Raw genomic sequence first — 12,707 nt, 5'->3', positions numbered from 1 at the left:
AACATAACTGCAAGTTCTTGCTTCTAAAAGACTGATCTATCTGTCCTGCCCAATTTCTGCTTCTTTGTGAGCCAACAATTACACAAACATGCACATATCTAAGTTATGCAATTACCATATGAGCAGGAAAGTCTGTGCTTGCATTACTCAGAAGCAGGACGCTCCAATGAAGTTAAACTTCAAAAATCTCTAACATAGAGAAAGAAACTCTGGCACTAAGTGAGCAGAAATGGTACAAAAATTATCAAAAGCACTTGGGTAATTCTGTATTGTTTAGCAACATAATATTTTATATAAAATAAGAATTTCACCAGGCTGACTTAGATTGATCATTTTCTACCAGATGCATTTTGTTTAAAGCAGCTTGGTTGATAAAAGACAGGGACATGCCGGAGTGTGCATGTCAGCTGCATACTAAATGCAAGACTGCTTTATTAAAGAACCTGCTTTCCACTGTGCAAAACATTTATCCTATCATTAGTAAGACATTATACGATCAATACTCTTGTAGTTCATGTTGTTCACTACCCTGAAAGGAAATTAATAAAAATGTTTTAGTAAAGATCTCACAGAAACTATACAAATAATGAATAACATTTCAAGCCATTGCTTCTGAAACCCTGGTTGCTGAGAAGTTAGCCATCCTGTTTTCTTGAAGTACAATGACTAAGTCTCTCCTTAAGTTTGTTGGACACTACGTTAATTGATCCTGAACTATTGTTTAGAGCTGTGAAAGAACTGTGCCTCCCTTATTCACATTTCAGTCTTCATTGCATAACAATTACCTGCTTCTCTGGCCATAGTCCCCTATTTAACATGGATACATAAAACATGGCAGCAACAAAACAGAACATTTGTCCCACTGGGTCCTTTGCTACCGAGATAAATTGTCATATTCCACCTTTTCATGAACTTTCCCCTCCCCATCTCTGTAACATCTTAAAGCTGCAGAAGCATCATAGAATTCTCTGTTCTTCTGTCACTTGCCTGAGAGAACAATCCTTCACAGGATCTAAAACAAATTCCAGATCTACGACTGCAGTTTCAAGATAATGAAAGCGTTGCTCTAAGACCCCAATGGTTGCCTCAATGATTAACTGAATAGACATGCCCTCATTCCTGTTTAGGTCATTGATAATGGGTCATTGTCATTGAAAGCAGGATTTGATATTCAAAACCTACTGCTGTGATTTTATTTCTGAAAACATCTTGAAGACTGCATCATGAGGATTTCAGATATACCTCACGAGTTCCAAGTTATGTTCTCACACAATCTGTATATACAGGGAGTTGTGTGTTTCTTCCATAGGTTGTAAAACAAAGTGGATACTGGAAATGCCAGAAATCTCCTCTTGTCATATAGCTTAAACTCGGTCAACGAACAACCTGCTAGAGGAACTCAGCGGGGCGAGCAGCATCTGGGAGGAGGGGGAAGGAATTGTTGATGTTTCAGGTTGAAACCTTGCTTCAGGACTGAGTTCCTCCAGCGGATTGTCTGTTGCACCAGATTCCAGCATCTGCAGTCTCTTGTCTCCAGTCCAAACTCGCTAATGCTGTTGCAAGGAGTTATGAATTTTTCAGCTCTCTAACAAAGTGTATCATTCTCTTGATTAAGACAGTTTGCACTGCAGCTGTCTGGCATTGTGAAGGGACTTACCTGTTTACATTTGCCAAAACGACGCTTTTACTCGGTCTGCTCTTAAGTCCAGGGTTGGGGCGGAAAATTAAACGTTCACGAGATTTTGGATCCACCTTTGGAGGCTTGGCTAAAGGACTGAAATGCGATGGATATTCATCAAATGTGCCAGCCTTCATACCACCAGGCTGAAACAAGAGGGAAAGAACACAGAGCAACTCTATTAAAGTTTTTTTGAGATTGGGTTAAAAAGCAAAGACATTATTAGAAACCAAATTGAATCTGGAATATGCAACAGATGTTGTTGAAAGAGTCTTCAGGGATTATTTGGTTTTGTATAAAAACTGATAAACAAAAGTAAATAATTGGTCACTAAAATAATAATGAAAGTATGTTCTCTGAAACCCCACAATATGGAAATGTAACCCTTGCTGTTTATAACATATGTGAATAATTTGGATGTGGATAGAGGAGGTATGATCAGAAAGTTCGAAAATGACACAAAGATTAGTGGAGTTGTTGAGAGTGTGGAGGATAGTTTCAGGCCACATGGTGGTTTTGATGTGTTGGTGAAATGGGCTGAGAAATGGCAGATAAATGTGAGGTAATGCATTTTGGGAGTACTAATGAGGCTTGGAATACACCATGAAAGGTAGGGTCCTAGGGAGTATTGCAGAACAGAGGGACCAAAGATCCTTGAAGGTGGCAGTGCTGGGAGATAATATGGTTAAGAAAGCACATGCGATACTGGCCTTCATTAGTCAGGGCAATGAATACAAGAACAGGGAAGTTATCTTCCAACTTTATAAAACATTGGTCAGACCTCAGCTGGAGTTCTGCATACAGTTCTGATCACCAAACTATTGGAAAGATGTGATAGTGCTGGAGAGGGTGCAGATGAGATTCACCAGGATGCTGCCTGGGATGGAGCGTTTCAGTCATGAGAGGAGACTAGAGGTCTGTTTTCCCTGGAGCAGAGGACAATAAGAGGGAACATGACAGAGGTATATAAAATGAAGAGGGTTGTAGATAGGGTAGACTGCAGGAAACTTTACCCACTATCAGAGGTAAATAAAACTAGAGGACATAGACTTAGGGTAAGGGGCAAGAGATTTGGAGGGGATCTGCAGGGGACCTTTTTCACCAAGAAAATGCTGAGTACCTGGAGTACACTGCCTGAGAGACTTGTGCAAGCAGAGTCACTGACGATATTTAATAAGTGTCTAGATGACCACTTGAATTACCTAGGCATAGAAGTCTATGTGCTGGGTGATAGAAGACGAGATTAATATGGATATGTGCTCACTGTTTGGCATGGATATGGTGAACAGAATGGCCTGCTTCCATGATGTATGACTCTGTAACAAACTGAATAACTTGAAATCATCTACTTTAATCATCTTCATTGGATGTATTTCTTGGTTTTATTAGATTAGCCCTTTAAGTTTGAATCAATGAAATCTTGAGTGATGGGCACTTTGTATGAAAACCAGTTAATAAACATAAACATTTACCAGTTCATTGATGAATAGAATAAATTACATTATGTCTTTACTGAACCACATCAAGTATGTAAATCAACGTTATGCTGAAAACAAAGTGTGCAACTGCATCATAGCACAAAAATTTGGCAGGACAGCAAATGTAGTATCTTTATTCATAAAGGGCAGTAGGGATAAACCAGATAATTACAGGCCTAGGATTATAATGTCAGTTGTAGAAAAGTTATTGGAAACAATTCTGTGGAAAAAGATTAATCTATACTTGGAAAGGCAGGGATTAATCAAGGGTAATCAGCATGGTTTTGTTAGGAGGAGATCCTAGCCAAACAACTTGACTGAATTTTTCAAAGAGGCAAAGAAGCAACAATATGTATTGTTGAGGGCAGTGCTGTTGATATTGTCTACATGGACTTCAGTAAAGCTTTTAACAAGGTTGCACATGGGAAACTAGTCCAAAAGGTTAGAGTCCATTGGATACAATGGAAGTTGGCAAACTGGATCCAAAATTGGCTTGGTAATAGGAGGTGGATGGTGAAGAATCATCTTTGTGATTGGAAGCCTGTGACCAGTGGAGTACCACACAGAGATTCTTAATGATTTGGATGTGAATGTTGTAAGTAATATGGCAGGAAACACAATTTTTATCGTATTCTCATCTCATCTTCATTTTGCAACTGCAAAATCTACTTTAAAATGAATGGGATTGTGGATTGGGCACCAGATTGAATCTGGCACAGGATCTGTGAGCAGGTTCCCCAGTGTAAATTGCTGGAAAACTTCAGCAACTTTATGCTCCTCTGTTGGCATCAAGTGGAGTTCAGTGGACTGCACTGATGGCTGGACTTTTGCTTTTGTAACTAAAATGATTAAATTCCATACATACCAATTTTCCTGGAGAGGTAGGTTTAAATGGAGTTTCTGTTTTCTTTGCCAGTGCAGGAGGTTTTACTGGAGGCAAAATCTTATCAGTGCTGTAAGGATTACTGTCAAAGTAATCCTTTGGGTAAAGATTCAGTCGAAACGGTCCTCCAAGGAAAGTATCTTTCTGCAAAAGATTTTGCCCAAATAGAACAGAAGAGTTAAAGTTCACCTTAAGCAACAGAATAGAATGGATAGTGTTAAAAGCAGTTAGTACTTGAAAAAAAGAAAGCATTATAAAACGTAATATTTCATTTTGTCAAAGGCTGTTTAGCTATCAAGCCGATGACTGGATTAATGGCTTTTATTTTAGATTTGGAATGAAGTGTTCTCACTTCAAACTGGCTATCTTGAGTTCATTGTTAATCATCACTTTGACTGCGTATACCTCAAGTTTCATACATCTTCGACTAAAAATGGTCACTCCTGCATTCTTACACATGAAGCATGCTACATGATGTGGAGTCATTGAGTCATACAGCATGGAAACAGGTCGTTCAGCCCACCTTATGCACACCAGCCATCAATTATCTATCTATACGAATCTCATTTTCCAGTGCTTGGTCTGTAGCCTTCTATGCTGCAGCACTTAAGTGCCCATTTAAATACTTATTGAATGTTGTGATAGTCCCAGCCTCCACCACCCCCTCAGGTAAAGTGTTTCAGATTTCAACTATTTCCTCAAGTTCCTTCTAAATCTCCTACTCCTCATCTAAAATCTATGCCTTCTGTTCTGGACATCTCTCCTAAGGGGAAAAGTTATCCTGACCTATCAATACCCCTAATAACTTTGTGTGCATCCATCTGCACCTCCACTCACTGCCCCACCCCACCCCCCAACCCTCTCCCCCTTCACCTTTTCTCGTCCAAGGAAAACAGACCAGGAGCCACTGCAATCAACAAGCAGAGATGATAAAGGGTTGTGACATGGTGCAAATTTAGGACATGGGCAGATTTTTCGATGACTTCATATTTACAGAAAGTAGAAGAGAGGGAAATCCTCAATACTCAATCCTCTGAAATACTCAAGTCCAGAGGTAGTAAGGTAGTAAGGCAGTGATAAGGGTTTCGCCATAAATAAGCTGAGGTAGAGTCAGAGTTAGGTGGTACAGAGATGGAAATAGACAGTTGTAGCGATGGCACTGAAATGTGGAGAAGCTCAACTCAGGATCAAATGTAACACCAAAGGTGCAAGCAGTCAAAAAGAGTTTCAGATAACTTCAAGGAAAGGGACAGAGTTGGTGGTAAGAGAATAGAGTTTGCAATAGGGAATGAAAAGGATGGCTTTGGCCTCCACAGTATTTAGATGGAGTAATTTTCTGCTCATCTTGTGAAAGCCCAACAATGTAGAGAATGCGAAGGCGTCAAGAGAGATGATGCTAAGTTAAAACTGGGGTTTGTCAGCTGCACATTGTATTTTTGGGATTTGGGAGGAAACGAGAGCACCTGGAGTAAACCCATACAGTCACAGGGAGAACATGCCAACTTCATACAGACAGCAGAGGTAAGTACTGAAACCAGATCACTGGAGCTGCGTGACAGCAGCTCTATCTGCTGCACTGCTGTACCATCCTGTCTCAAACCAAACTTCAGAGAGGTGCAGAGTTAATCTTACTTCCAAATCCCTCACCATTCTGGTAAAAGCTTACCATTAATATCTGACTTAAGACTGAGGAGAAATTTGGTTCTCATCATTAAAGTTAAATGCACCCAAGAATATTGGCCACCAGTTGTGCTCAACTCTGCACATACAATACCACACTGGACCAAAAGCCTTGAGGAGAGTAAAGCCAGCAATCGATACTCTATCACACGTCCAACGCCATCGAGCTAAGACAGATTTCTACTCCTATCTTCTTTCCGTCAGCCAATGGCATCAGAAAAGGATGAGATGCAAGGCTTGCACCCTTCTCTGATATCAGCACTGAAGATGGTATTGGATTTCTCTGTGACCCCAACAATTTCACTGAAATGTGCATGTGTCGTTTATCCATCATATTTCTTCCCAAAGCATGGTCAGTGTTGCAAAGTAACAGTTGATCGAAATTCTAGCTTGCCTCAGCTCTAATAGTAACAGCCAACTTCCAGAATTTTGACACCAAAGACCTGATATTTAGATACCTGATTGACAACAGCATGGTACTGAAATGACCAATTGATCTATTAATCTTCCTGGCAGCTTTGATCTTAAGTCATTTGGAGGTGACAGGAGAAGCCTCATGGTGAAAGTCTTGAACCACAGACATTTGTGGCTCAAAAAAAGGCCATTCAGTCCATTATGCTCATGCCAGTTGAAAAAATTTATTCAGACAAATCTTACTTATCATATCTGAGTTACAGATTATCAAGAGCTCATCCAGAGAGTTTTTTAAAGGAGGGTTTTAGCCTTCATCATGCTTCAGGCAATGGGTTCTAGATCTCCATGACTCATAGGGGTAGAAAAAAATCCTCAATTCCTTTGAGAACTTCCACTTTTTACCTTAAATATATGTCCCCAAGTTATAGATTTCTCTGCTGAATATGTCCTCCTTAATGACCTTATCTAGGCCTCTCAAGAAAATAACCTGAAATTAGCAAATCTTTCCTTGTAATTACATTTTTCTGTCCCTGATAAAATTCTCATAAATTTTCGTACCCTCTCTAATGCTACCAAAGTTATTAATGTGATTCAGTTTACTGATAACACAACATGCAAATATTCATTTAGTTTCCTTTGATTCATTATATAAGTGAAATCACAAATACAACTTTAAAAATTTAGAATTTTATCAATATGCAGAAACAAGTCTGTTACTATTGCAATTAGCAGTACCTTTGTACTTTTTATTGTATAGGGATCTGGAGAGTGGCCACATGATTCTCCTATGGTAAGGTGGGCATACCTGTGGGCATATTTCAAAATAATACATCCTGCTTCAGTCAATTATAATTCTGCTTTTCTGCAATTATCTAAGATAAGCATTATTAAACACATAGATTTATTTATTACTCAACATTGTCATAGAATCAAAGAGATACAGCACAGAAACAGGCCATTCGGCCCATTGAGTCTGCACTAACCATCAACCATCCATTTACACTAATGCTACATTAATCCCATTTTCTATTCTCCCCATATTTTCATCAACTCCCCAAATTTTACAACTCACATACACACCAGGGTCAATTTACAGTGGCCAATTAACCTACCATCTCGCAGGTCTTTGGGATGTGGGAGGAAACTAGAGCAGCTGGAGGAAATCGATGCAGTCACAGGGAGAACGTGCTAACTCCACACAAACTGCACTAAAGGTCAGGATTGAACCCAGGTCTATGAGGCTGTGAAGCAGCAGCTCTACTAGCTGCACCGCTGTGCCGACAGCATTGAGACTGTTACAATATGCCTCAGCGTCCTTGATGGATTGAAAAGATGACTAGGGTGCCATTCTTGGTCACCATTTAATAAAACCTGCTGAACAATGCCATTGTATGGAAATCACAAAGGCAAGTTACAAATTAGGAACATAAGAAAATAGGAGCAGGAGTAGGCCACTTGATCCCTCAAACCTGCCCCGTCATTCAACATGATCATGGTTGGTTTGCATCGGACTTCATTGAATCATATATCACAGAACCAGGCCTTTCATTCCAACTGGTCCATGCTGACCAAGATGTCTCCTCTTCTGTGCCAGTTCCCTATTGCCCTCAATTCCTTGATCTTTCAGAAGTTTACCTACTCCCTCCTTAAATATCTTCAATAATTTTGCCTCCACAACCCTCTGGGGTAGAGAATTCCAAATATTCATCACCCTCTTTGAGAAGAAGTTACTATGCACTCAGTTTTAAATGAACGCCCTTATCTTGTAACTATGTCCCCTCATTCAAGATTCTGCCTCTAGTGGAAATATTTTAACATCTACCCTGTCATGCTCCTTCAGGATCCTGTGTTTCAGTAAGATCACCCCTCATTCTTCTAAACTTCATGCAATATAGATCTAATGCCTATAGCTGTTTGTGATAGGACAACACCCTCATCCCAGGAATTAGCCTAGTGACATTCTTTTGAACTGCCTCCACTGCCCAGTATATCCTTTCTTGCATAAGGGGATCAGAACAGTGCACAGTTACAAACCAACTGTGATTTTCCTCTCCTCCTTCCACAGCCAATGATCTTCACTGTAGAAGTGTAAAACAGCACGTCTATGCCTGGTGGAAAGAGGCAAGTAAGATGGGTAGAAGCACAGATGGTTCTGTAAACTTAAACTGCTAAGTACTTTTGATGAACAAGTGTGATGATTAGTTTTGGAGATTAAAATACATATATTGCACCATATCTTAATTCACTCACCCATATCCAGTTCCACGTTTTCCAGGATTGGTGTAAAAGTTTTTATTTTCGGGGACAAATGGTGGCTTTGGCCGTGCCAACCCACTGAATGCTTCAAACGAACCACCAATTGTTCCATAGTACGTGCCCAATCCATTACTAAATAATGTCAAGGCAAGGTGTAAAATAATTTATATAATGTTGTCATTACATTAGCCATAACAAAGCAATTGAGAAAAATAGTAATTATAAATACCAAACATAAGTATCAGTAGACAGTATGAAAAAATATTCCAAGACCACCAATCCATAGAAACTGCAAAAGCAAAATACTGCAGATACTTAAAGCATGAAATAATAACAGAGACTGCTGGAAATACTCAGTAGGTGAGGTAGTTACTTTTGGGAGAGAAACACTCCAAATGATTCATGCCAATGATGGCTTTCATCAGAACTGGGAAAAGTAAGAGATATACCAGTTTAGAAATTTGAATGTGTGGCATTGTTTATTTTGGTGCCAAGTGAATGGAAATGCACCTTTTCTGGCGTGAAATACAATAATAACCATTTGCAGATCATTTTGCATCATTCCAAAAATTCAACCTAGTACTTCCCTATATGAATGGTGTTTCAGCATCTGATGTGGAAAACAATGGCATCATTTTCCTTGTACACTCCTTTTGGTTGACTCTCAGATAAATTAGTTCATAAACCTGATATTCCAATTGTTTTTTGCAACTGCCCTCTCCCCAGCCCTTCCCCAATCTCCATAGAACCACCAGACTGCAGTAAGAACTCTGATAACTAGCTCTATTTCAGACTCTTTAATGTGTCTAAAATGGCACTCTATAATTCTCAGGCCAAGAAGCTCTAAGATGCAGTATAAGTGCAGAAGGGAGAAAAATTTATGATGTGAATGTAGGAGAGATTACTGGTTATTCAGTTTTGGCTGCCTTCCACTGTAACTTAGATAGTGTTTTTGTTTGTTTTCAATCAATGCTGCCTTTCTTTATAGAAAATCATGGAGACACTGGTGGCAAATTCCTGTCCCTTGATTTAATGGCTAGGGAATCTCAAGGAAATGCGCCTGCCATTTGTTTCATCTATAGATCTTAATGAGTTAATATTATACAAGTCTCATCTGCAACATTTACCCTAAAATCACACATCTGATAAACCAGCATCTCCTGCCCATGTCAAAGAACTGCTGTTAACCACAAATTTACATTAGTTCTGTAAGCAGCTGTGCAAAGATTTAGCAGAATTGAGGAGCTGTGTGTGTTACTTAGCCATACTGATTAGGAAAGTTGTGAGTTTGATAATTTGTGTGTTATTGGCTAATCTCAGACGGAGAAATTGGAATGTTATAATTGCATCTGATTAGAGAAGGGGAAATTAGCCAGGGGAGATTAGCTCCCACTCCTGTATGTGATCCAATGGGAGTGTTATGGGTAATTTATTTATTAATTCAGGAGTTAGCAGTGAACATGAGCAACTTGTTGCTGACTGTGTGAAGGACAGTCTGGCTGCTCAACCCACTCCTGACTCTGCATTAGATATGGCCCATGAACCATTTGGTTTGAGATTTGGCCCAACAATGCCGTGCAAGCAGAGAATAAGAGAAACAGAAAGAGGGAGAAGCAGTGTGCATGTAAGAGATAGAGAGAGAATAGACAGTTTACAGGGGTGCTGGGGGTGGTGCAGGCATGCAGAGAGACCATAGTCAAGACAGGTGGGTAAAAACACAGAAGCCCTAGCAAACCTCAATTGGATGATAAATAGCAGTGTCACCCAAAGGACTGAACAAGAAGTGACTTTGCTGTAATTTTTGTGCAATGACACAGAAAAGGACATTTTGATAGTTGGAAACTTACGGCTTCTTGGCACCTTGACTAGGAAAGAAAACTCCACCTAGGTTCTTTGTAGCTGCTTTCAACCTTGCTTGTCTTCTCAATTTAATCATATCAGAATAGCTTTCATTTTCGAAGATCCTCACAAATTCAGGATTAAAGTATCCTGCCTGTGTGGCACATCTTGATTTAGTGCCATCCAACAACATTTGCTTGCCTTTATAAGCGGACTCATTGAAGGGTTCTTAAAGTAGAAGACATAAAGCAGTAAGTTCATACGATAACCACCAGTTCACAGAATGTCAAACTAAATTATCATCATTGAAGCATGTTAAAGCACTTAACACAAATTAATTTTTTGGAGCCATCCCACATGTAGTAATGTTCATCATGAGAGGATTGAGATTAGTAAAGACAAAACTGTAGCTTTTCACAAAAACAGCTCTAGTTTTGTTTGCACTGAGAGAAAAAATGTGCATTTATCCTGAGGAATCTTGACAGGGTGGATGTGGAGAGGATGCTTCCTCTTATGGGAGAATCTAGAACTCTGGGATCACTGCTTAAAAATAAAGGGGTTGACCACTTCATCAGAACTGAAGATGATTTTTTTTCTCTCTTTCTGAGCCTTTGAATATTTTAAGGCACAGGTAGATAGGTTCTTGATAAGCAAGGTTATCTGAGTAGTTGGGAATATGGATACAATCAGATCAGCCATGATTTTATTGAATGGCAGAACAAGCTTAAGGTCTGACTGGCCATCTTTTGCTCGTAGTTTGTAGGTTCATATATATTTATATAATGCCTTTCCAGTAATCCCAAAACATTTTACAGTCAATGAAGTAATTTGAAATCATATGAACTTCAGCAGCCAATTTCTATACTGCTCCCACAAATACCATTATAAGGAAAAGGTGAACCATCTGGTTCACTAATGTTCCTCAGGCAATTAAATCTTCCGCCCTTTAGCTTAATTACTTGAAATAGTACCATGGGATCCTTCATGCCCAACAAGAGAGAGGCCCTAGTGTAATGAATAATTTGAAAAAATGGCACTTCCGACAAGCGGCAATCAGTACTGCACTGGAGTGTCAAGAATTTTGGGGTGAAATCTCTCAGGCAGATTTGAATCCACAATCTTCTAACTAGAGCAGACGAGGCACCCCAGTACTACTTTAAAATACACCAGAATCACAAACATCATTGTTCCACTTTGCATCATTTGTGGCAAGTGTGGTTACAAGTGTAAGTGGGCCCATGGATGACACCACTGGACACCACAAAGGAAAACAAACTTAAAGGATGGTGTATTCAGGAGAGCATTAAAAGGGGGCTCTCAAAACAGCTGCGATCCTTGTCAAAACAGAAACCAACTGGAGCTAAGAAGTGGGATCTAGCCAGGAATGCAGGCTGGTAGTAATATGTGCAAGTACCTAAGGGTTCATTAGCACAGCCAGTGATGAGGCTGAGTAGGACTTTTCCTGTGGCCTCCACTGCATTGTACCATAGGTCTGCGATTATCTGTAACACCAGTCATACTATCACAACTATTTTGGATGGCAGAAAAACACAATCTTGTGGTCAAAAGTGACTTGTGTAGTCTGAGCTGTGTACTTCATTCCCAGTGAAAAAACGTGCATGACCAAAACTGAATGTCCGCTTACTTGGCACTCCATCTATGTAGGGATCTTGAACGGTGATATAGGGCATCTCCTGGAAGAGGCCGATCCGCTCCATATCAGTTTTTCCCGAGTCTCCAGGCATGGTTGCGTTTGGATGAGATTGCCGCCAGGAATTTACTGCGGCTGGCAGCGGAAAGGGTTGAAAGTTACAGACCCTATAGGGGGAGAAAGAAGTGACTGATTAACGCGCACAGCAAATCTCCATTAGATTTATATTCGTTACGTATTCGATGCTAATTATTTATGGATTATTTTTCTTCTTTTAGAAAGCAACATAACTTTGTGTGAAAGCTGACAGCTAACGCCACAGCGCGCCCCCTCCGCTACACTGCGCCGCTGTTTGTTGAATTCCATCACCTTGGCAATGTGGGACCCACTTTACAACAGGCGCAGCCACAGGGGTGCATGTCACAAAAACAAACAGAACTTGTATAATTAAAGCAATATAACAACTTGGCGTCAAAATTAAAATAATCTAATTTTCATACTATATTTATATTATTAATTATAATGACGATTCTATTCCAGATTTAAAGAGTAGAAATATATAGAATTTATTTTTATCCCTTTTATCTTTTGGTTGCACCCAGAGGATTCTTGTTACAAGGATAATACTACACAAGGAAACGAGGTATCTTGCGTTTTGAGGCGAGGATTGCCCTCCTTGGTCTATAGCATTTGAGTTGTATTGCGCTGGTTTTTTTGGACGTGTGTGTCCTTGACAGGTAGCCCATCCGAATTGTCCCTGAACTGAATGTCTTCCTGGGTCAAAAAAGTTCCTTCACCTAGCCTTGGTCCGCCTATCACCACCTGGCC

General features: G+C 39.8%; 1 protein-coding gene across 1 annotated transcript; it reads right to left on the bottom strand.

Annotated features, from left to right (window-relative positions):
* Positions 1-477: 477 nt before the first annotated feature.
* On the bottom strand, positions 478-12,191 carry c7h4orf47 (chromosome 7 C4orf47 homolog). Its single transcript, XM_052019877.1, has 7 exons — positions 11,874-12,191; positions 10,237-10,456; positions 8,384-8,521; positions 6,869-6,938; positions 4,022-4,183; positions 1,658-1,824; positions 478-529 (listed from the first exon to the last, which is right to left on the bottom strand). The coding sequence occupies exons 1-7, from the start codon at positions 11,971-11,973 to the stop codon at positions 478-480; spliced, it is 909 nt and encodes a 302-aa protein (XP_051875837.1). The 5' UTR covers positions 11,974-12,191.
* Positions 12,192-12,707: the final 516 nt, after the last annotated feature.

Source organism: Pristis pectinata, chromosome 7, assembly GCF_009764475.1.
Source record: "Pristis pectinata isolate sPriPec2 chromosome 7, sPriPec2.1.pri, whole genome shotgun sequence".
Classification (NCBI taxonomy): Eukaryota; Metazoa; Chordata; class Chondrichthyes; order Rhinopristiformes; family Pristidae; genus Pristis; species Pristis pectinata.
The sequence above is the reverse complement of the archived record's forward strand: the minus strand, read 5'-3'. Positions and strand labels throughout refer to the sequence as shown.

Excerpts from the sequence above, each read along its gene's own strand:
- c7h4orf47 (XM_052019877.1), bottom strand. The coding sequence starts at position 11,973 with ATGCCTGGAGACTCGGGAAAAACTGATATGGAGCGGATCGGCCTCTTC. Across the intron at positions 10,457-11,873 it reads CTACATAGATGGAGTGCCAA|AACCCTTCAATGAGTCCGCT; the intron begins GTAAGCGGACAT and ends TTCTACTTTAAG. Across the intron at positions 6,939-8,383 it reads AAACGTGGAACTGGATATGG|GTATGCCCACCTTACCATAG; the intron begins GTGAGTGAATTA and ends ATATGCCCACAG.